This window comes from Ailuropoda melanoleuca, chromosome 1 (genome assembly GCF_002007445.2).
Source record: "Ailuropoda melanoleuca isolate Jingjing chromosome 1, ASM200744v2, whole genome shotgun sequence".
Lineage (NCBI taxonomy): Eukaryota > Metazoa > Chordata > Mammalia > Carnivora > Ursidae > Ailuropoda > Ailuropoda melanoleuca.
The window spans coordinates 161617194-161639837 of record NC_048218.1 but is presented as its reverse complement, the minus strand read 5'-3'; the positions used below and the strand labels follow the sequence as shown (position 1 = coordinate 161639837).

At 38.7% G+C, this 22644-nt stretch overlaps 1 protein-coding gene across 4 annotated transcripts; it reads right to left on the bottom strand.

Moving 5' to 3' along the window:
- Nucleotides 1–511: 511 nt before the first annotated feature.
- On the bottom strand, nt 512–22321 carry FAM221A (family with sequence similarity 221 member A). Of its 4 annotated transcripts, none has more exons than XM_019810368.2 (7): nt 21565–21668; nt 19540–19713; nt 16193–16383; nt 14238–14444; nt 9624–9731; nt 4710–4789; nt 512–939 (listed from the first exon to the last, which is right to left on the bottom strand). In XM_019810368.2, the coding sequence occupies exons 1-7, from the start codon at nt 21630–21632 to the stop codon at nt 871–873; spliced, it is 897 nt and encodes a 298-aa protein (XP_019665927.1). In that variant the 5' UTR covers nt 21633–21668; the 3' UTR covers nt 512–870. The 4 variants fall into 4 exon arrangements, with proteins under 4 accessions (XP_019665927.1, XP_011236008.1, XP_034525145.1 ...); XM_011237706.3 differs by having other exon boundaries at nt 514–939; nt 4710–4792; nt 21565–21667; XM_034669254.1 differs by lacking the exon at nt 21565–21668 and adding an exon at nt 22196–22321 and having other exon boundaries at nt 515–939; nt 4710–4792.
- Nucleotides 22322–22644: the final 323 nt, after the last annotated feature.

Sequence of the window (22644 nt, the reverse complement as noted above, 5' to 3'; positions counted from 1 at the left end):
CCCACAGTATTTTCTGAGGAAGCTTATGAAAGGCATCTCAGAATTCTCTTCCCAGCAGATGGAAGAGAAAACATTTATCCATAAGTCAAGGGTGATCCCAAGGTCATTAACTCCCCCATATCTTTCATACATCTATGATGCAGAGGGGCTCCAGTAGGCAATCCCAAGCCACACTGTCAGAGGATCCCTGAAGAAAAAAGCAAGGGAATCGCGAAATTTTCTCAAGATGAAATACCATCAAATGGCTTTCATGAGCAGCTGTCAGAAGCCTGCCTGGAAGTGTTTCACAGGAGTCCTGGAGTAAGAGGTGGGGCCAAGAGGATTTGAAGTGGCACACAAGTTCAATAAAGTTACATACAATGAATAATCAACAAAGCAACTTAAAAATCACCAGACACCACTAGAAAACGATTATATATTTTTAAATAAAGTTTTTTATTTAAAAACATAAATCAAGATTATGAAGTTTGAAAACTAAAAAATAGGGATTTTAACTATATTTTTAAAGAGTGCTTCGTATATATTTGTTCAAAACCCAAAATAACATACTTAATTTTTTTAAATAGCCTCAAAAAGTTAAATTGTGACAGACTGAAAACAGTTACTGTATTTTCAGGTTTTGACTAATATGAAAATAACCTCATTTGTTAGGAGAGATAAAAAGTATATACAAAATATTAAATCATGAATTTTGAAAAAAGTAATATAAAGTATTTTCACTTGTTTAAATAAGTTAAGGAAACAACCAAAATGACATTTTTACTTAGTAAAAGAAGTAAATAATTTGAGAGAAAATAAACTGTATTATTATATTTAAATAAACACAAACAAGACCTATTTGAATGATGGTTTTAATTTTCCCAGTAGTCTTCATGAAGGTTTTGTACTTGATGGCAATGGTGCTTTTCCTTTCTGCTTAGCAGCCTTTTCCATTTTTATCTGTAAAGTTAAAATATGTTTTGATAAAATAATTTGTAAAACACTCTAAAGACAAAAAGGTTGTACACACCTTATTTGGATTCATTTATCACAGCCATTTCATTCAGTTATTTAGCAGTGATTATGCTGCTAAATTCTAAAGCCAAAATCTAACAAAGGGACCTAATTGCATTTTTAAAACATGCTATGATTTCAACTTTGCAGAAGCAGTTTAATAAAAATAACGTACAGTGAATATTGCTTTGGAGAAAATAAGTTAACTCTAACTGCCACTAAAAAAATTGTTTTATAAAAGCTTAAATACCTAATCTTACTTCCACTCTATGCACATTCCCTGAAGAACACACCTAATACAGCTGGATTATCTCTGGAACATGGGCTGCTTTAAGGATAATTTCCTAGAATTCTGGTTTTTACATTTCCCCAATTACCTCCCTGAAGGTTATCCTCTAGTGTAACTGAAGCAAAGAAGCAGCTTACATACCCTAAGTTGTGGCCTTCTGACCTTTAGAAACATTTAAAGCCTTTCTACGGGAAAAAAAAGACCCCAGAGAACACAAAGCCTACTTGCCTCTTACAATTCCCAGAGGCAGCACCCACTGCCCTCTCTGTGTAAGAGAAAGGGACAGAAAGTATGGGGCATGGTAGGTGGAGGGCCTCTTACCTTCTAAGGTGATAGGAATAATATCAAGAAACCAGAGGCAACTTGGTAAAACCAGTCTACCCAATCTCCTCAAATTGTAAATAACAATTTCCCAATAATAAAATTTATATATCTCACCTGTCTCATCCCCACTTTTTCCCCTCTCTCTCCTCTGAATTGGTTGGGTAGCTCACTCAAAAACCATACATTCATATCACTCTTGTATACTATATTAGTCAACAGGTCATCTGAAGGACCCCCAAAGGAATAACCTATACTTAGGCAATGGTTATAGGCTTTGAAGTCACATGGAAGAGTATTTGAATCTTAACCCTACCATTTATTAACTATTGGAGGAAAGTTTTTTAACCACCAACAGTTTTCTCATTTGTAAAAAAAAAAAAAAAGTCACAGTAATATGTACTTCTCAGGGTTATTCTAAAAGTATAAATGAGATCATATATATATAATCCAGGTACTTAATAAGCAATCACCAAATGCTAGTCCCTTTTCCTCTCTCATTTAGGGCCAAGTGTTATATTTATAGTGACATCAAAAAAGAGACAAGATGCTAAGCAACCAAACAAAGCCAAAGCAGGGCTTCCTCAGTTGAAATAGTACTTAGCAAATACATCCATCTAATCTAGTGTCTGAAAAGCAAAGATACCTCCACCTGTTCCTTTGTTTCTTTTTCAATCTCCTGGCACTCACAGCAATAGCACCTCTCACCTAGTTCACACTTGATAATTGTTTCCTTAATAAAATTCTCCTTTCTTAGAGATAAAAGACCAACGGTCACACAAGGAAGAAAATAACTTGACCTAATATATAAAAGACAAAATGAAGCAATCCTTTAATAATACCTAAAAGTAATTAGTAAACTATGTTACCACAAGGGCTTCAATTATCAAAGCCAACTCACACTTATGATTCTTCTCCACACTAAATGTAACCACTGTACCCAGATACAAGCAAAATCAGATACAGACATCGCATTGCTCTCTAAAGGGGCCGTGACCCATCAGATTAAGCTTCCTAATCATCCCTTTTCCCTCAACAGTGCATATCTTGGTTTTTTGGAGTAAAACTCAAGTACTCACAACGCATATAGTACAGTGAGCTCAGAGGAAGTTGTTTAGGTTTGAGCTTCTTAGTTTTTATACGCCATTAATCACACAGGCTGGCAAGTTTACAAGCTGTGTCTCATAAATCCGTAAGTCACACAAGCTGGAGAGTTATAAACGACATCTTGTAAATCCATAAACTCTAGCTCTATTTATAATAAGCAGTCTGGATTGGCCAGGTATATCCTCTAAAACAATCACTCCCCCCATTATCTTCCCACAAGCAAATACCACTGGCATGTTTTCAAGGCAGTCAGCACAACCCAGGCTTCTGGAGGAGGGAAGGAAGGAGTTCTAGAACCCTGTCCCTCATAAGCCTATGAAGGAAAAACTAAAATTCAGTGTGAACTCATTTTTTCCAGGAATGGAGATCAATGTGATTAAAAGTCTAGCCGTAATGATGCTGTAAAAAGAGCCTTCTTTTTCCTCACTCTGGCCATTTCATCTTCCTCCCCTGAGATCCTACTACTTCCTCTTTCTCTTAGATGAGAGCTCTCCAGTAAGGTAGCCACTAGCCACATGTGGCCTGCTGAGCTCTTGAAATGTGGCTGGTGTGACTGAGGAAAATAATTTTAAGTTTTACTTTGGTTGAAACCAGACTTCTCTAGCCACACATGACGAAGAGCTGCAATACAGGTATAGAACATTTTCATCACAGCAAGGAGTTCTATTTCTAGCTCTGCCTTAAATCATATCCAGGACTCTCCCCGTCTACTTCAAAATTCTTCATCAGGAAAACCAAGCTGAGCTCTCTGTCCCCTACTCCCTTCTTGTCCCCTTGGAAGGTGAATTCATTTAATGGTCTCCTTTGTCCACACCTTCGGTTACTCAACAAGCTACAACAAGAAGTGACAAGAGTGTCTTTACTTTCCTGGCACTTATTACCTAGCTGGAGAGATAATAAACACCCACATAACAACTATAAAATAATCCTAAGGAAAACACTTTGGGAATGTACCGTGGGGCTGGATACCATCCCCCCACACCTCATCAAACCAACATACTTTCATCTGGCAACAAACAAAAACAAAACTCTCAAATACGAACACTGCCATGAAAAACATCAAATGTCTAACTATATGACATGTATGAGAGTGAATATCAATTAATATATGTTTCCTTTTTCAAGTCTCCATAAATATTTATTGAAAACTTTTTATGTACAAGGCACTATAGTTTGTTCTGGGGAAAATATAAAGAAGAATAAAATACTGTTTATCCCCTAGGAGTTTATAGTGTGGTAGAGAACTGATGCAAATTATCATTACTGGAAGCTGGGAACACGTCAATAATATAGTCGTTGAGCTCTGGGAATTCCTTAAATACATTTATATTTAGTGTTCAGTTTCTTAAAGGCTAGTGGGTAATTTTAACTTGAGTTTAGATATACCCTAAATGCACTGAGAAGAAATATTACATATTAAGAATTCAAGATACAGGGGCACCTAGGTGGCTCAGTCAGTTGAGTGTCCAACTCTTGATTTCGGCTGGGGTCATGATCTTGAGGTCTTGAAATCTAGCCCCACGTTGGGCTCCTCACTCACCGGGGCCTCTGTTTGAGATTCTCTCCCTGTCCTTCTGCCCCTCCCCCAACTTGTGTGTGCACGCACTCTTTCTCTCTAAAATAAATAAATAAATCTTTTTTAAAAAAAGAATTCAAAGTACATATAATTTACAAATCTGCTGATAGCTGATGTTTATATTATTAGTCAATCTTTATGACCTTCATAAATTAACTACTGTATATCATATTATTCATTCATCCTATTTCTCTCTGAATCATTCTAAATATGTCTCAAGGTCTAACACCAGCTATAAGTAAAGACTATTTATTATTTTTAATTTTTTATTTATTATTTTTAATTATGTATTATTTATTTATTAATTATTATTATTATTATTATTTATTATTTTTAATGATGATCACAATCAATATGTAATTCTACTGTGTCTTTGTCACAAGTTACATGCTTAATATAAGCAGGTATCCACCACAGACTTACCCTTTCTTGGTATCGTCTTTCAAAGAAAGCCATATCATCCTCTTCAGGTCTCTTTAAGGAAGAAACTTGACTACTTGTACCTACTAATATGGAAAAAAAATTCTAAGTAATATATTTATGGAATCATAAATTCTGCTGAAATTAGAAAAAAACAGAAAGAAAACTTTCCTCTTACTGGTGATTAATTTTTTTTTTATTTTTCAAACCAGAATGGTCTAAATGGTAGTTGATCCTACTACCTAATTTTTTTTTTTTTTTTAGAGGGAGGAAGGGGCAAAGGGACAGGAAGAGAGAGAATCTCAAGCAAATTCTGCACTGAGCATGGAGCCTGACAAGGGCCTCGATCCCAGGACCCTGAGATCATGACCTGAGCCAAAAATCAAGAGTCAGAGGCTTAACTGACTGAGCCACCCAGGCACCCCTACCTAATTCTTTAGAAAGCAGAGCGCTGCAAGACAAAGTAATTTTTTTGGCAAACATTTTCCTAATGTGCAACTGGTTGGTATTAAATAACAACATATAGCTATTTCACACAAGAGCAAACTTAGCTTTGTCCAACTACATTTTAAATTTTATAGCAAAACTAGAAATTCGTGTAACACCATAACAGATAATGCACAAAAGTAATTACAGAAGATTTGTGCCATGGTCTGAATGTTTGTGTTCCCCTCAAATTCATATGTTGAAATCCCAATGCCCAATATGATGGTGTTAGGAGGTGGGGTCTTTGGGAGGCGCTTAGGTTATGAGGGTGGAGTCCTCATGAATGGTCTTCGTGCTCTTATAAAAGAGACCCCACAAAGATCCCTCAACTCTTCCACTCTATGAGGACATAATGAGAAGGGGCCGGCTGTGGATTAGGAAGAGGGCCTTCACCAGAACCCAACCATGCTGGCGCCCTGATCTTGGACTTCCAGCCTCCAGAACTGTGAGGGATGAATTTCTGTTGTGTATAAGCTACTCAGTCTATGGTATTTCGTTACAGCACCTCCAAAATACTACCTGCTTTGAAATTTTTCAAAACTAAAATTATTTTAGCCATTTTCCATGGTATTCACTTTTTTAAAACTGTTTAGTTTGAGTTGTGAAAGGAATTTAAAATTGATTCAGGAAAGAAAACCAAGTATTCTTTGTAGGTGCACTAAGAGCCCAGTTCCATGGAAAAGTTCACCTTCATTTCAGGTGAATGTGTTTGTTGGGTGCCTTCATATCCAAAACAGAATACTGAACACATGTTCTAGTTTTTAAAGCATATAAATTCACCCTCAACCAGCAACACAAAAATCATGTAACTCCAGACAATCACCACAGAGTATAACCACACTCTGTCAACTATCTAACAAAAGCCTTGTTGAGAAAAATAAGAAAAAAATACTTAGAATATGTGTTGTCTATCCATTCATCTCAAAACTCTGGTTCTTTTTGTGAATCATGCTGGATCGTGAGCTAAGTTGCTTGTAGAATCACCTTCACTGAGTTGCGTTTTAATGGTATGTTACCATTTATCTGGTAAAATGGTATTTTACCACTTTCATCAAAGTGACTATCAGAAATGAGCAACCACAGGCTGCATTTGCTTTAAAAAAAAAAGTTCCTTTTTTTTAATAGAGAAGACAATTTATAGCATTTATTCAAGTTAATCCATTTCATTCAATAATCTGCCATATTGTTGCAGTCACTGTTAATATTACTGCCATTACTATTTCTCTTTTGAGAGGACCATGCTTTTAAAAAAATTTGGGTTGGATTTCCATGATGTTTAACTCTATGATTAAAAATCTTTTTCCGGGGCGCCTGGGTGGCACAGCGGTTAAGCGTCTGCCTTTGGCTCAGGGCGTGATCCCGGCGCTGTGGGATCGAGCCCCACATCAGGCTCTTCCGCTATGAGCCTGCTTCTTCCTCTCCCACTCCCCCTGCTTGTGTTCCCTCTCTCGCTGGCTGTCTCTATCTCTGTCGAATAAATAAATAAAATCTTAAAAAATAAATAAATAAATAAAAAATAAAAATCTTTTTCCTTGCTAAAAGGCAACCTCTTCATCACAAGATAAACAGGAAAAACTGAGATTTAGTTGTAGAAAGTGATTTCCACCAGAAACAGCTCATAGTCCAGAATCTTTCAGGGTTGTACTTTTACTTGGGGCCTCTTTTTGGGGGGAGGAGTTATCTCTCATAGATGTTTGCTTAAAACAGAGAATATTCCCTATTGTCTCATAGAAGGAAAATCAGGTCTAGTCCCTAGAGAACAGGAAGGTGGTCCTCCAGGAAAGGAACCCTAATGGCTACTAGGTAATAGTCATTCTGCCAAGGTCGGGGGACAGAGTCAGTGACCCTCCCGCCCTGACTAGTCCGTAGTAAAAAGGCCTAACCAGGTGGGTGGGAGAGGTAGTAACTAGCTTCCAGTTAGACTCCCTAGCTCAGGAACGTCTGTGGTCTGTGTTTGAGTACGCTGGAGCTGGAGGGAGACGTTACAGAGTCTGGAGAAAGCGACTAAGAATAGGCAAGTGTGAAAAAGATACAGGTTTCCTCCCGGGGGACCCACAGAAAGGGGGCACCACCAGTCAAGGGCAGTCCTGTGCTTTTCTTTGAGAAGAGACTACACTGAGTGGGTTCTGCAGTTTTCAGATAACAACTGGAATGATACTGAACAAGTGGAAAGTTAATTCAGAGTTTCCGTCCATGGTTCAGAAAACACAGAACACCTGTGTGCAAGGCAAGGGGACAGGTGCTGAAAAACAGTCAAGCTAAGATGTGACCCTGACCGAAAGGAGCCATCTAGCTGTGGCCACCAGACCCCTGCACACCACGGAGTGCCGTGTCCTCCAGGCCATGCANGGGCCGCGCGGAGGGAAGGACGGCTTCTGGCTGGCACCATCAGGGAAGGCATTCCTCCATCTCTCCTCTTGGTACTCAGCATGTCCTCTGTGCCTCTAGGTTACTGCTCGGCCTGGCCCATTCCAGGCGCTTGCTCATCTTCCTTATCTTTCTTCATGGTGTGAGAAACGGAAGTTTGAGAGGATAAGATCCTGTCTCACAGGTGCCTAGTGTATGTGGAATTGATGTGCTGTGGAAATGTCACTCTGTCTTGGTTTCCAGAAAGGTGGAAAAAATTGGGGGAAAGGAGAGCTAAGATGGGGTGGTAAGGGTATGGTGTCTTAGTCAGAAGGTGAGAGCGAAGTTATACCAACAAGCAGTTTTAGTACGCAGCTTAATCCGGATGATAGGAAGAGTACCAACACTGCCAAGGACCTCGAGATGGGAGCTGGAAGCCCTCGGCCACGTAGGTTAGTCTGCAGAATTGGGAAGCTCATATCCTTTCCTATTATCTAGTCAAGCTCAACCAGAGCGTATAAAAGAATAATGAATAACTAGAGGGTCTTCAATTTCTGGAAAGTAGAAAGATCAAGTAAACTCAGCAGCCCCCAGCAGCCCCCTCCCGCCACTAAAACACTGAAGTTGAATGTCAAAAGCACAGAGAAAGTTTTGGATATCTTCTTTAATTGTGTTTTTGGCCTTTTGGTCTGTAAGCGATCGAGATGGAGAGAGATGTTATCCCAAAGGGGAAAGTTTGTAGGAACCAGAGCAGTTGAGCCCGACCATCCCTGATGCCTTTAGACTTGCACAAAATCGTGTTTACAAGGACTCTCCGGCGTGAGTTAACCACACAAGCCAGTGGCCACCATGTAGGACGGTGTGATGATGGTCCACCAGGTCCTGAGGGAAGAGGCCCCAGGGCCCAATGCTCTGACAAGGGATACTCTGAGGCCAGAAGACAACCCACACGAAATAGTCCAGCACCAGGACGGTGACGAGAGAGAGCAAATGTCTGGCCGGACGGAAGCAGGTGAAAAAAGTCCTGCCAGCCTCAGACTTCATCACCACGATCTTGAAAGATCTACACCCTGAGCCTTGGGACAGGGAACCTTCTCCGTCTCCGTCCCCTCCCCCATACCGAGAAGGCCTGGGTAACCGGTTTCTCAGGCCCGCGGGCAGACCACTGCGCCTGCGTCTTCTGAAAAAAAGTTCTTAAGGACCTTGGGTCACTGCATCATTGAGTGTCGAACTATAGAGACATCTTTAAAATCCAGCACTGGTATAACTTTCATTAGCACTGAGGAACCCGTAATAATACGATGAGTATCTTCCTAATAATGAAAAGTGTTTAACTGATCACCTTCCTCTGTGCCTTGGCTGCCACTACACTCGGTCAAAACTGAAGCTTAATTACGTGAGCAGCAATTACAACCACCTTGAAAGTTGACACAACTGTGTCCTTTTTCTTGGTTTTGATTTCTTCTATCTATATTTGAACATTACTTTGTTGAGTGTTGTTTGTGTAAGCAGCCCTAAAATCCCTTGTGGAGAAAGTCAGGGTACGTGAAAAGGTTGTATGAAAATACAAATAAAAAGAAAATTCTCATTTAAGAATATTTGTAAATATTAAATGCCTAATGCATCATAAAAAATCCTTCTTCAATGTTTTTTTCTTGTTTTAATACAGGAAATAGAATACTAGTGCTTAAAAATGAATATAATTCATATATATGTATAATGCATATTTATAATTTATAAGTATATGTAAAATTTATAAATGACAAAACCTTGCTAACCTATACTTATCACCAGATTACATCCTGCTTGGGAGAGCCACTAGAGGACTCTCTTATTCAGCCATCAAAGCAATAACGTGTAAGGTTTTAAAAATTTAAATTATTGTGTTATTAGAATCCTCATAATACTCAGATTTATCAATTTAAAAAAAAAAGATGTTTCTTGCTTTTTCTCAGTACAAGGCCAATATAAAAATAAAAGGATAACCAAATTGTGGTAATAATGAGGAAAAAAATCTAGAAAAATGAATCAATCTACATTCTTATTTACTACATCCAAAAATATTTGTCAGTTTAATTTCATTACCATCTGTCAGTGTTTCTGGAGAAGAACTAGATGATGCCTGAAATGCTTTTAGAAATGGGTGGTCCATGGCTGTAACTGGAGAGTCTAAAAATTCAACTGAAGGTGCACCTAAGAAAAAAATATATGAAGAATGAAAATTAAATCTCCATTTGTTAGGATACAAAACAGCTATTTTAATGCAAAATAAATTAGAACCTCAGCAGAAATTAGAAAAAAACTTTCTATAAAAAAGAAATTTTTATTTAGATTTTTATCTGTCATATAAAGTAAAGAGAATTAGGTAAAAAGTATGTTTGTGTTTCTCAGAGATCTTTTTTCACAGAAAAAAAAATTACACATGAATGTAACTATGACAAAGAGGTACAAAACCTTAATATAGTCACAAAAACATTATCAAAAGCAAGACATTCATGACAAAGAACCTGTATTTGAATAGGGCAGAATAACTGTATTTTTACTCTGTTCCTCACTGGGAAACCATCTCAAAACAAAGTATGAAAAATTCAATGAAATGAGGAAACATCCACATCCCCACACCACAAAGTTACAAAGACCAGCTGCTAAATACATTGACTTTTGGACCAAAAGGAAGGAAGCTGCAGAGAAAATTTCTAAGTGCTCTATCTTCTTCACAAACCACCCCCTCTCCTACATCCCTCTCCCATACAGCGGATAGAGGAAGGAAATAAGCTTTTAATCTTATTTGGTTTTTAAAATGAGTCCTTTCTTATAACATAAACAGTGTGGGACAATTGCTCATTCTTTCAGCTTCCTGCCCACTCCTTCCCAGCTCCTCTCTCCTGGGGCTGTAGGGAATATAAGAGAAGGAGCTCAGGTCCACTGAGGTCCTTGTGCTGTCCTCTGGTTGCTGCATGCATCACTGCTCTCAAATGCTCAAGGCTGGTAAGTGGTGATTTCATCTCACAGTTTGGCCTTACACTTGCTCTCACTGGAAGTACAGACCCCTCGATGCCTGCCACTTCTGCTACTGAATCCCCCAGAGCTCAGAGGACCCACTTCTAGCTCTGCTCGGGATCCCCTTGCTATGACAAATGTCATGGCAGGTCTACTGCCTTACCGCTCAGTTGCCTTCCAACCCACCCACTAGCAGCTGGGCATTATGGACTCCTTCTGCATCATAAAGGAACCAAATCAGCAAATTGTCATCTTTGTCCAGGACTCTACATGGCTAGTAGAGCAGATGTCCCTCGGCCCCAGGCTCCCCTATATCTGAAATCAAGACAAAGACATCTTGTTTCCTCTCCTCATGCTCACCTTTCCTCACCCCACCTTCCCTCAGGGTCCAAAAGAGGGAGGTTTTCTCTCTTTATGTTATAAAGTGGTAAAATACTAGAAGGCACTAGGAGGCAAAGATGCGAGCTATTCCCACTGTTACTTAGCACTGTTCTGTAAGTACGAGCCCTTGTAATTAGTCAAGAGTAAGAGCCAGAAATACTGGAAAAGGCAAAAATACCACAATTTACAACATCAACCAAACATTTATTTTAAACTCTAAGATTAAGAAATAAATGACTGGTAACAAGAGCAACATAAAACATTAGTTTTTATAAACAAATAATAATCAGCTAGAAAATATAAAAGGAAAAAACCCTATGGATGATAGCTATAAAAAATGAAATACACACAAATTAAGAAAATTAAGAAAAATGAAATACCCGGAAAAAAATTAAGAAAATTAAGAAATGGATTGAGGACTTTCATGAAGATAGCTTCAGAATTCCACTAAGCTACACAGAAGACAAAAGCAGAGACTTAACATTTTAAAATATCAATTCTTCCTACATTAATCTATACATTCAATGTGGTATCAACTAAATAAGAGAATGTTTTTATAAAAATAGAAGGTTTGGTAATAATAGAATGTTGTCAAAAAATAATGCCAAAGTTCTGAAAAAAATAGAGAGTAAGACTAAGTCAGGAAAATTCTTAAGCAACGAAACGAAGTCATAATTATTAATTTATTATAAAGTTGTAGTATTGAAAACACCATGGTAGTTGCACAGAAATAGACAACGAGGCAGACCAATTGGCCCGGGACAATTTCAGGACTGAGCCCAACCCTATCACTTACTAGCTGAATAACAAAGAACGAGATATTGTACTTCTCTGTGCTGAGTTTCCTTATCTGTAAAATAAGAGGAGAAATAGCACCTAACTCAGTTACTGTGAGGACTAAATGAGTTAACAGATGTAAAGAGGCTGGAAAGACTCGTGGAAGCACAAAGCTGCAATCATCATCAACATCATTATAATCATTATTTTTTGCCATTGGGAACTGGATTTTCTGTAACTGTTCCATGATCTTAACACAATCATGCACCCATTAAAATTGAAAAATGATCTATTTATGGGATTTAACAAGCTAGTTGTAAAATAACCTAGAAGAGAAAATACATAGATATACCAGGGGAATCTTGGAAAAAAAAAAAGAACCCCACAAACAGGAGGCATTTAGCAAAAGATTAGTGTACAGAATATATAAGACCTCCTACAAATAAAATGAGAAAAGATAAAAACATAAAAGTGAGCAAAGTATATAACAGACAGTCACAGAAGGTAAACCATACCAAATATCAAAACACACTACGAAGAATAACAATTAAAAATAAATAATATTGGGGTCTGGGTGGCACAGCGGTTAAGCATCTGCCTTCAGCTCAGGGCGTGATCCCGGCGTTATGGGATTGAGCCCCACATCAGGGTCCTCGGCTATGAGCCTGCTTCTTCCTCTCCCACTCCCCCTACTTGTGTTCCCTCTCTCGCTGGCTGTCTCTATCTCTGTCGAATAAATAAATAAAATCTTTAAAAAATAAATAAATAAAAATTTAAAAAAAAAGGAATATTGGCACAAACAAGCCAATGCCACAAAATAGTGAGTATCACAGAATATGAGAAAGGTAAAGCTTCCAATTATCTGGGAAAGAATGGTGTTTGGATGACTTGCTATCAATTTGGACAAAAACTGAAGTTATATATACCTCACACTTCACAAAAAATGTATTCCAAATTCATGAAAAAGCTAAACATAAAAACAAAAACAAAGTATTAAAGTGAAATGAAGGTGAATATAATCATAAAATTGCCTCCAAAATTAAAAAAAACTGTATAAAAATTTTTTATAAAACAAGACAAAAGGACAGATTGGAAGAAAATATCTGCAAAATAAATGACAAAAGATTAGTATGCAGAATATATAAGATCTCCTATAAATAAATGAGAAAAGACAAAAACATGAAAGTGAATAAAGTCTATAACAGACAAGTCACCGAAAGTAAAACAGCCAATAAATACGAGAAGACTCTCATCTCACTAATAACCAGGGAAATCAGACTGAAACAATAACGTTTTCACAGGTCAAACTGAAAAAAAATTGGGTTTGACTATATCAACGATCAGCATAAATGTGAGAAACAGGGAAGCTAAAAAATCTACAGGAAGTATGAACAAGTACAGCATTTTTGGAAGGCAATTATGACAGAATGTATTAACAAAATTTCACACACTTCAACCCAACAATTCTACTTCTCTGTATCTACCTTAGGGTCAGATTTCTGTAGCATATAAGGAAGCAAGTTCAAGGATGTTTTTGGCAGGACTAGTTGTAAAGGCAAAAAAAAAAAAAAAAAAATGGAAGCGATCTAAATGCCATGAACAAGGTTTAGAAAAACTGACAGAATAGCTCAGAAAACCTGATAAATTGACAGCGTGGAATATTATGCAGGGGGTTAAAAGAACTAAATAGATTTGTGTGTTCTGATCTGGTATGAGAGGACTTCAAATTTTTTCCAAATTAAAAGCTATACAAATATAAGCTAAAAAAGAAAAATAAATCATCAATTGATGACAGCAAATTACCCTCTGGGAAAGAATCTGGGGTAAAGAGAAGTGTTCAAGGGGCCTTACAATACTTCATTTCTATTGTTTGAATCTTTTACAAGAAAATATTCATTTATATGTATGTAATTTTTGTACTGAAAAAATCGAATACAAAAAAATACATACACACAGAAGTATTTAAAGTGGATAGGAACCATATTCTTTTCCCCAATCCTATTCAACTTCAGAAGAACCCAAAAAGAAAAAAAAAAAAAAAAAGAATCCAGCTACCTTCAATAGTTCAAGATACATCCAACGGAACTTTTTCCTATATTACTTAAAACTTTCATGTATGCAGGCAGTGTGTGCATACATTATTATAAATGTGATAACACGTATACATGTGCACACACAGACATAAGCCTGTTTCTAAAATGAGATGGCTATAATGGCAAAAAAAATTACATACAATAGGGCAACAGGTAAAGGGTACCATATCAAATAAAAGAAATACTCAGTTATTACAAACTACAAGGTTGTGGGTTGGGATTTGCGTGCCAGTATTGGGGAAGGAATGCCTTTTTCCTTATGTTTTCTATAATGACCATATATTGTATAGTGGCAATGAAACCTTTATAAAAAAATAAAAATCAAATGAGAGAATGTTTTCTGGAAAAAACTAAAGAATATATAGTGTGAAACAAATATAGGATTTCACTATCATCAGCACACATAAAAACAGTATGACAAGCTCACATTGCATATATCATCACTTACCAATCCCACTGTCATCTAATCGCATGTAGCCTTCCGCCAGTGAGCTGAAGCCTGTTAAGCCTCCCATTGCTGCACAGGGAACATCCTGTCCCACGGGCTTTCCCTGAGCCAGTCTCTCTTGCTTAGTTTCCACGACTGTGTCATGAGCATATGCAGGCTGACCACAAGCACAAGTGAAGCAACTATGGAATCCTGAACACTGGGAACCTGAATCAAGATGTAAAGGGAGTTAAAGGTCTTTAAATATAGGCACTAAGCTGTCTGCCCTAAAAATGCTCAGCTTGGCCACAATCACCTGAATCTGGATCCCTCCCCTCCTTATATGCTGTCCTCTGGCCTCTAAAACTCTAGCCTCCAGGCCCTGAACTCCCTCCCAGCCACTGCTCTTACTTCTAGAAGATGCTGAAGTGTAAGGTAAGTGAAGGTAAGGTAAGGTATGTACCAGGAAAAAAGTATTGGAAAAACCAACAAGGACTGAAAGAAATTGGGTTAAGGCTGGAAAGCCAGGAAATGTAGGCCCTCTCCTCAAATATGGAGTTAAAAGCAGGTGTGGGCAGCCCAGTGGTAGGACCAGGTGAAGAGATAAAGTGGAGGCCTCCCTGTGGATTAATGCCCCATAAAAGCCTTATAGAAAAGCCAACCCACGACACAGAAAGGACACAATGGAATATTGTTTAACAATAAAGAGCAAAGAAGTACTGATACATGCTACAACATGAAGGACTCATAAACAAACATTATGCACAGTGAAAGAAGCCAGTTACAAAAGGTTACATATTCTATGATTCCATTTATATGAAATGTCTAGAATAGGCAAGTCCATATAGATAGGAAGTAATTATTGGTTACCTAGGGCTGGGGGGGGAAGAAGGAATAAGGAATGACTACTAATGGATATGGAGTTTCTTTCGGGCATGATGAAAATGTTCTAAAATTGTGGTGATGGCTGTACAATTCTATGAGTATATTAAAAACCACTAAACTGAACCCTTGGAATGGGTAAGTTCTACGGTATGTGAATTCTATCTTAATAAAAGTGTTATATATTAAAAAAAAAAAAACTGAAGTGGAGACCAGAATACACCATTAACAAAATTTTACACTCACACTTCTAAAAAAATGTGTCTGGGAACCAAGGCACATAATAAATAAGTTTTATCCAACTACTTCCACACTAAACCAATGAAATACATTTATTCCTGTCACTGTCATTAAAAATATTTTATAACATATTTCAATTCCAACTACTATGAAAATTAGAATAACTATCTCCTGAAGAAAATACTGAACTAACGTCCTACCTATGTCAAGGGATTTTTAAAAGGACGGTCAAGTGAAAGGGAATATAGGATGGGGGCTGGGATTTGGGTACAGGTATTGAGGTAAGGGTGCTGTCACATAGAAAGTGTTAAAATTGTTATGTCACCTTTTGCTTGTCCCATCAGCCTATGTTTTAGGCAATAACATACATAACCTACGAGCAAATTATAAAATTTTTTTTCGACTTATGAGATCCTTTTTTAACCTCTCCAAAGAATTCAGTTGATAAAATTCCCATTCAAAAATTTAAATCTGGGGCACCTGGCTGGCTCCCTCAGTAGCGCACACAACTCTAAATCTCAAGGTTGTGAGTTCCAGCCCCCTGTTGGGCACAGACCCTATTTAAAAAATAAATAAACTAAAATTTAAATCAAATCACATCTAGGTATTCTTTAAAATCTGTAACTATCATTTAACTTATTTGAATTCCATGAGATTAGGGCTTATGATTGCAAAACATACAAATAACTCAAAGTTATTCCATAAAATAACATTTTAGAGTAATTGTCCATCAAACTTTTCTGAGTTGTTTAATATTGACTATGCAGCTGAATAAAACTGGCACAAAGACGCATTAAATATTCAATAGAGAAAGACAAACATTCTGTCGGTGTGTTTAAAATAATGTCACTCACAGGCATTGCATAGGAAACCGGGCGCAGCGCTGTGCTGATTGGCAAAGTGCTTGCACCTGCAGCGAACGGGCCGCGCGCCGTTCAGAGGGATGTAAAGGTAAGCCCTGCATGGGCAGCCGCTCACTTGGCAAGGGAGACTAATGGGGCGCTGCTGCGGAATCGTTTCAAAGTCAGTTTTATGTTGTTTATACCTAAAAAATAAAATGAAAAGGGAAGAAATAAAAACAATGCAGGGATTGCTGGAAATTACAATCTCTATTCTGTTAAACGCAAAATTCTTCTTTTGTATTCTTATTTTTCTGTTCTTGTTAGTAAGGCGAAAATAAACTCCCTTACAGTATTTCTGTCAGCCGGCCCACAAATTGCTTTGTAGGAAAAAAAACCTTCATTCTTTTAGATTTTTATTTTTAGTTATTTAAGAAGAATTTTCACAGCAATATACAAAGAAATATAATTCCCTTAAAATACCACTAAAGATTCTTTAATATGGAAGAACAACCTGAGAGTGTGGAAAAAGTTCTTTATAAAAACTCTTTTTATCAAACATTACTTAAATTTATTTTCATAGGTTTGCTATTTAAAATTGAAATGAGTTCAATAAACATATGAATGTAATTTATTTTAACATATTTAACTTTTAACTTCAAAATAAATTGTCAGCATTTTTAAAGCCAAAGCTCTTTGTTAAAACACTGTAGTTTTCTTAAATAGGCCACTCACTTCCTGCTCTACTCAAAATTAATATTAAATTTATTATTCTTAATATTAATCTAGGTAGTACAAGTTAAAATAGCAATGAGATACCATTTTTCACTTAGCAAAGAGAACCAATGTTTTTTTTAAACTATACATAATTCACAATGCTGTCAAGAGTGTTACAGAAGAACCTTTTTCATTTAATGTGTCAAGAAACTTAGATCTATCCTTTCCATGGTTTGTATAATTTCACATACAGCATTTCCTAATGTATTTAATTGTCAAATCACCGTTACACACCTGAAAATAACATTATATATCAACTATACCTCAATAAAATAAAAATAAAATCATCAAATTTAATATTTTTTAAAAACCATCCTTTAAGTCAGAGTTCATTGTTCAAAGATACACCTCAGAAAAATAATTCTGTGTATAGAAAGAGTCGTGTGCATAAAGACAGTACCAGCAACAGTACTTACAATAGCAATACACACACACATACACAACATATTAATAAGGGAATGAATAAGTAAATCAGTAGACAACAGTTTTTAAAATTTTTAGCAGTGAGGGGTGCCTGGGAGGCACAGCGGTTAAAGCGTCTGCCTTCGGCTCAGGGCGTGATCTCGGCGTTATGGGATCGAGCCCCACATCAGGCTCCTCCGCTATGAGCCTGCTTTCTTCCTCTCCCACTCCCCCTGCTTGTGTTCCCTCTCTTGCTGGCTGTCTCTATCTCTGTCGAATAAATAAACAAAATCTTTAAAAAAAAAAAAAAATTTTAGCAGTGAAACCCCTCCTGCAAATAAAATCTCTTACAGAACCATAATACATAAAATAGATAAAAGCAGAATTGGTTAAAGCAAGGGAAAGAGCCAGAATTAGAGTCTGTCCTTCCCCTAACCTGCCCTTCCATGTGGTATGCTGAGACTCACTCACAGCTCTGGGGAACACACAATGAGCACCACCGGACTAGGTAGAATATTGAACAGATATTTAAAAATCTTATTTGTGGGGGCACCTGGGTGGTTCAGTCGGTTGAGTGTCTGCCTCTGGTTCAGGTCATGATCCCAGAGTCCTAAGACTGAGCCCTTCATCAGGCTCCCTGCCCAGCAGGAAGCCTGCTCCTCCCTCTCCTCCCAGCTTACGCTTGCTGTCTATCTCTCTTCCCCCCCCCCCTCTCACTAGCTCTGTCTCTCTCTCTCAAATAAACAAATAAAATCTTTTAAAAAAATCTTATTTGTGATTACTACATAACAACGTGGAAACATATTTCTGTGACTCTGTCATTAAAACCTTGTTCAATATTTATACGCACACATCATTAACAACGAAATGAACTATGTAAAGAAAAAAATACATGAATGTAGTAAAATGTATTGATAGCAGCTGGCTTTGGGGGGGTGAGTTTTCTATTTTTCTCTATATTCTTCACTTATCTTAATAATAATTATAATATGTATAATAGGGAAAAAATAATAGTTCAGTCAGAGATCTCACTGAATGACCAGTACTGAAGAACTTTTCCACGGAAGATGGGTTGGGTTCATTTTGAAGGTTAATTCCATGCTACACAATTACACATATATGAGACTGGCATTCAAGTTGTACAAGAATAAATGATAAAACCAACACAAATGTACCAAACTCCTCTTGAACTCTGAAAGATAACAACATAACCCTCATCCTCCATTCCTCCGCAGTGTTTTCAGCTCGGGTTGCTAAATAAGTTTCAAGTCAATCTATACATAAGTTTCAAGTCAATCTATACACAACATTACTCATCCTAGCAACTGCTTAACAACCTTTGGCAGATGGCAAGTCTGTATGTAAATAGCAACCATACAAAGAGTCTCTCATGCAAGAGCCCCCAGAAACTATGAGAACAGGCCGGTTCTCCTTCCATGCTTTGTTTGGAACAGAAAGTTAAAAAGTTACCTGAAAACACATAATAGGTTCAGTGATTTTTCCAAGAAGCAGCTTTGTCCTTTTGAGCTTTACAACTGTGACCTGTGACAGCAGTAAAATGTAAAGTAGAACACAACAAACACAGCCAAATGCAACCCTCGGGTACAGGCAATACACATCGGTGACCGGAGCCTCCTGCATTTTCCTTCCTCCGTGTGCCTTACTTGGAAAAGGACCATTTGTAATAAAAAGCTGTATGCTTGTATTTTTGTGTGTTTAAAGAAAGGTATCAACACATGTTTCTTAAAGTACAAAGGGAGATTAGGAAATTGAAGGAGAAATGCTTCTATTTGTAGGTCGGTAACCTGTTCAGTGTGGGTCAACTCAAGCAACTCTTAAAGCAATTTTGCATTCTGATGATCCATCTTTTACTAACTTATCCAGTCATGGGAGAAGTAGACCCCTGGCAAAGCGGCAGGGGCAACCATCTTTTTTACCAACTGCAAGAGAAGAGATGCTTAGAGTGATGGACTCCATAATGAGTTCTAATAGGATATAAGAGAAATTTTTAATTATAGCAAAAAAAATTTTAAAAACCACTTTAGACAATTTCTAGGGTATTATATAAAAGCCCACTTTTAAATATTTCTCAATTATCACAAGAAATGTTCTTTATAAAAGGAAGATACGCTCTGCTACAGTTTTATATTTTCTAATCACCAGAAAACTTAGCAATATCTTACCTATGTGTACAAAAACACAGTGTCTCTGGACCCACAAGCTTACAATCCATTCCAGCTGGTGATCGCCAACTCACAAATAATCTGTTCTGTAAGCGCATAGGTAATACTTTTTTTTTGTATTCTTCATATTCTTCAGGAGTAAAAAGTTTCCCACCATCGTCCTCACCGACAATTCTACAACAAAAAACTTCTCTTAAGCCTTGAATATTTATTTTCCAGGTCAAAAATATTAAACTCTAAAATTAAACTATACTTGTATAGCCAAAAGAAATGCTGCTTCAGATTTGATTTTTTACCTTAGGCTTACGTTAATAGCAAAATTACACACAACAGGAATAAAGCTTTTGCTTCCCAAGTAAAAGAGGATGATAAATAAAAAAGCAATGAACCCATGACATCTGACATTACTGATCCAGGTTTACCATTGGACAATCACCACAAATTCAATCTCGGTTTCTCCTCCGATTCTGAAGCAAACATGTTCATTCTTTAAAAGCTAGAGTCTAAACTGCTAAAAATTCTAATATTTTCCTCCTTTAAAAATAGTACTCCCCCCAAAAAACAATAATACAAAAAACATCATCGCAGAAGACAACAGGGGTAATGCGAACCCAACCCTGGCCAGGAGTTTAAACCCACAAATACCCTTGGATCTGCACAAGCTCAAACCCACATCTATCTTGAGTACTCATCGTTCAATTCCAAAACTTCGACTTCAAAGTTTTATGGGAAAAATTAAGCCACCACTATTTCTTAATTTCTTAAGAAATTAAGAGTTGGCTCCCTAGAGAAAAAGGAAACACAAGTAAAAGAATTTGTTCAGAATTTAAGAAATTTCTCCTTGAAAATATTGCCCCTTAAAAGTCATGAAAGATGTTGTTTGTAGAATGCTACTTAATTTTTTGTGCAATCCATACCTTTTTCCACACTTTCAAGCCTTTAGCTGAGGTAGATAAATAAAACCAATTGAGGAGCTATGAAACTATCACAACCGTCTTCCTTACTTAAATAATTTAGATACACAATAGTAAAAAAAAGAAAAAAGAAAACAAAAACAAAACAAAGGGCATTTTATTCTGGGAAAAGTTTTGGATCATTTCACATTGTATGACATTATAACAGCTACCATGCAGTATATCAATAGGTACTGGGGAAAAAAAGATCAATACAGGTCTTTACAGATAGAGATCATTTGTATTTGACTGCTAAACCAGTACAGCTCAGAGTTACAGTAGTTCCAGGATCTGCAAGGGATCTAGTTCGAATGCAGATTCAGGTTAATAGGTCTGGAGTGGGACTGAGAGTGTGCATTTCTAACAAGATCCCAGGTGATGCCTACACGGCTGGTCCACAATTACTACAATTTGAGTAGCAAGGCTCTTATACAGTGAACCGTTCCAGGTTATTTATGTTTGCAAAAATAATTTTCTGCCGGATCCTAACATTGTCTGGACCAGGCAAGAGACCACAGCTGGAGGCCCACAATCCACATATCTAACATCTAAATATCTAAGTTATCAATCAACACCAGCAACTTGCTCCCAGGGAAAAGCCTTGGGGACCTGTAGGCTAAAGAAGCCGGCCCAGCCCTCGGTGAGCGCTGGGTGGAAACTGTTCTAGGCCCAGGACTCATGGCCTTACCTGGACCCACCTGACCCGGGGATGAGGCTCGACCCATCAAGCTCCTCATTCTTGTCGGCTCAGAATTACTAAGCATTTCTAGGTGTTACCCAAAATTATACCACCGAGACAATCAGAAGGAGTGAAGGTCAGTGATGGAATCCGTTTGCCCTAACAACGAGTGATTTGGGGCGACCACCTTTAAGCAGAGCGGTCCCTCTCAAGGCCACTGGGATTTCCCAGGCGAAGCAGTCTCACTTCCAGTGGATATACACACATTCTTTTCCCCCCTCGGCCCCCTTCCCCCGGTCAAGCCGGCCCCCCACCTCCTCCCGGACCCCGCCACCCCTGGCGCCCTCAACCCCACATCCTCCTACTATAATCTCTTCAGCAATTCCCACTCACCCAATCTCCCAACTGCCAAAAACCTTTCTTGGGAGACCGGAAAAAATAACACGTCTCCGCAGGTGCATCAGCCTTTGTCAGGGCCCAGGGCAGCGAGCCGCGCCCTCAAGCCAAAGGGGCAGCTACGTTTCCACTTCCGTGGGAGGATTTTCTCCGGAACCACCGAAACTACATCAGTCAGTCTGTCTTTCTCCTAAAACCAGCACCTCGGGGTTGGGAGCACGTTTGGAAGTTCAGGACATACCCTATTACCAAACTAACATGCAAACGACGTCTGCTATTTCTTAAAAGGCTCGAGGACTCCAGGTGTAACTCTTCAATGGCCATTTAGAAAAAACAGTTGGACCTCTGCATAAATCTAAGCGTTAATAATCCGTCTTGGAAGGGGTCGAAGTGGGAGAGCTCTTAAAGAGCCTCGGAAGAGACGTATTAGAACTACACGTCATTACAATATTTAATTACAAAAAGACGAAACTTAAGATAAGTAAGCCTCCCTCAGCAGCCAGGGAACAGATTCCGGGAGCCGCGGGGGGCGGGCGCCGGGCCCCTGTGCGCGCCCCCCCCGCGTTCCTCCGGCGAGGGGAACGGGGCCGGCCTGTGTTCTCTGGGCCCCGCCGAGCCGCAGCCTCACCTCCGGTACTCCAGGTACTCGTCCACGGCCGCGGCGCCGCCGGAAGGCAAGGTCAGCCGCTCCATGGCCGCAGGAGGCGAGAGGAGCCCCCCCCGCGCGGGGATTCCCGACCTCGGAGGAGCGAGACCCGCCCCGCCCGGCCGGCCGCGCCCCCTCCCGCCCGCCTCCCGATTGGCCGGCCCGGGGACGGCGGCGGAGGCGCAGGGCGCGCGTTGCCACCTGGCCGCCTGCTCTGGGCGGGAGAAACCTTCCGTCTCCCAGCGCAGCCCGCGCCGCTCGGGTTGCTGTTTACTGCAGGCGCAAACCTGAAGCCTCTTGCCTTTCCCGGGCCTCGCAGGTCTCCTTGGAAGGTAACAAGTGACACGGAAGTGCAATGCCTTGAATATCACGGACGCACAGAACATGGCTTATTTCTTCGTACAGAGCTTTTCGCTGATTTTGTGGCCGGA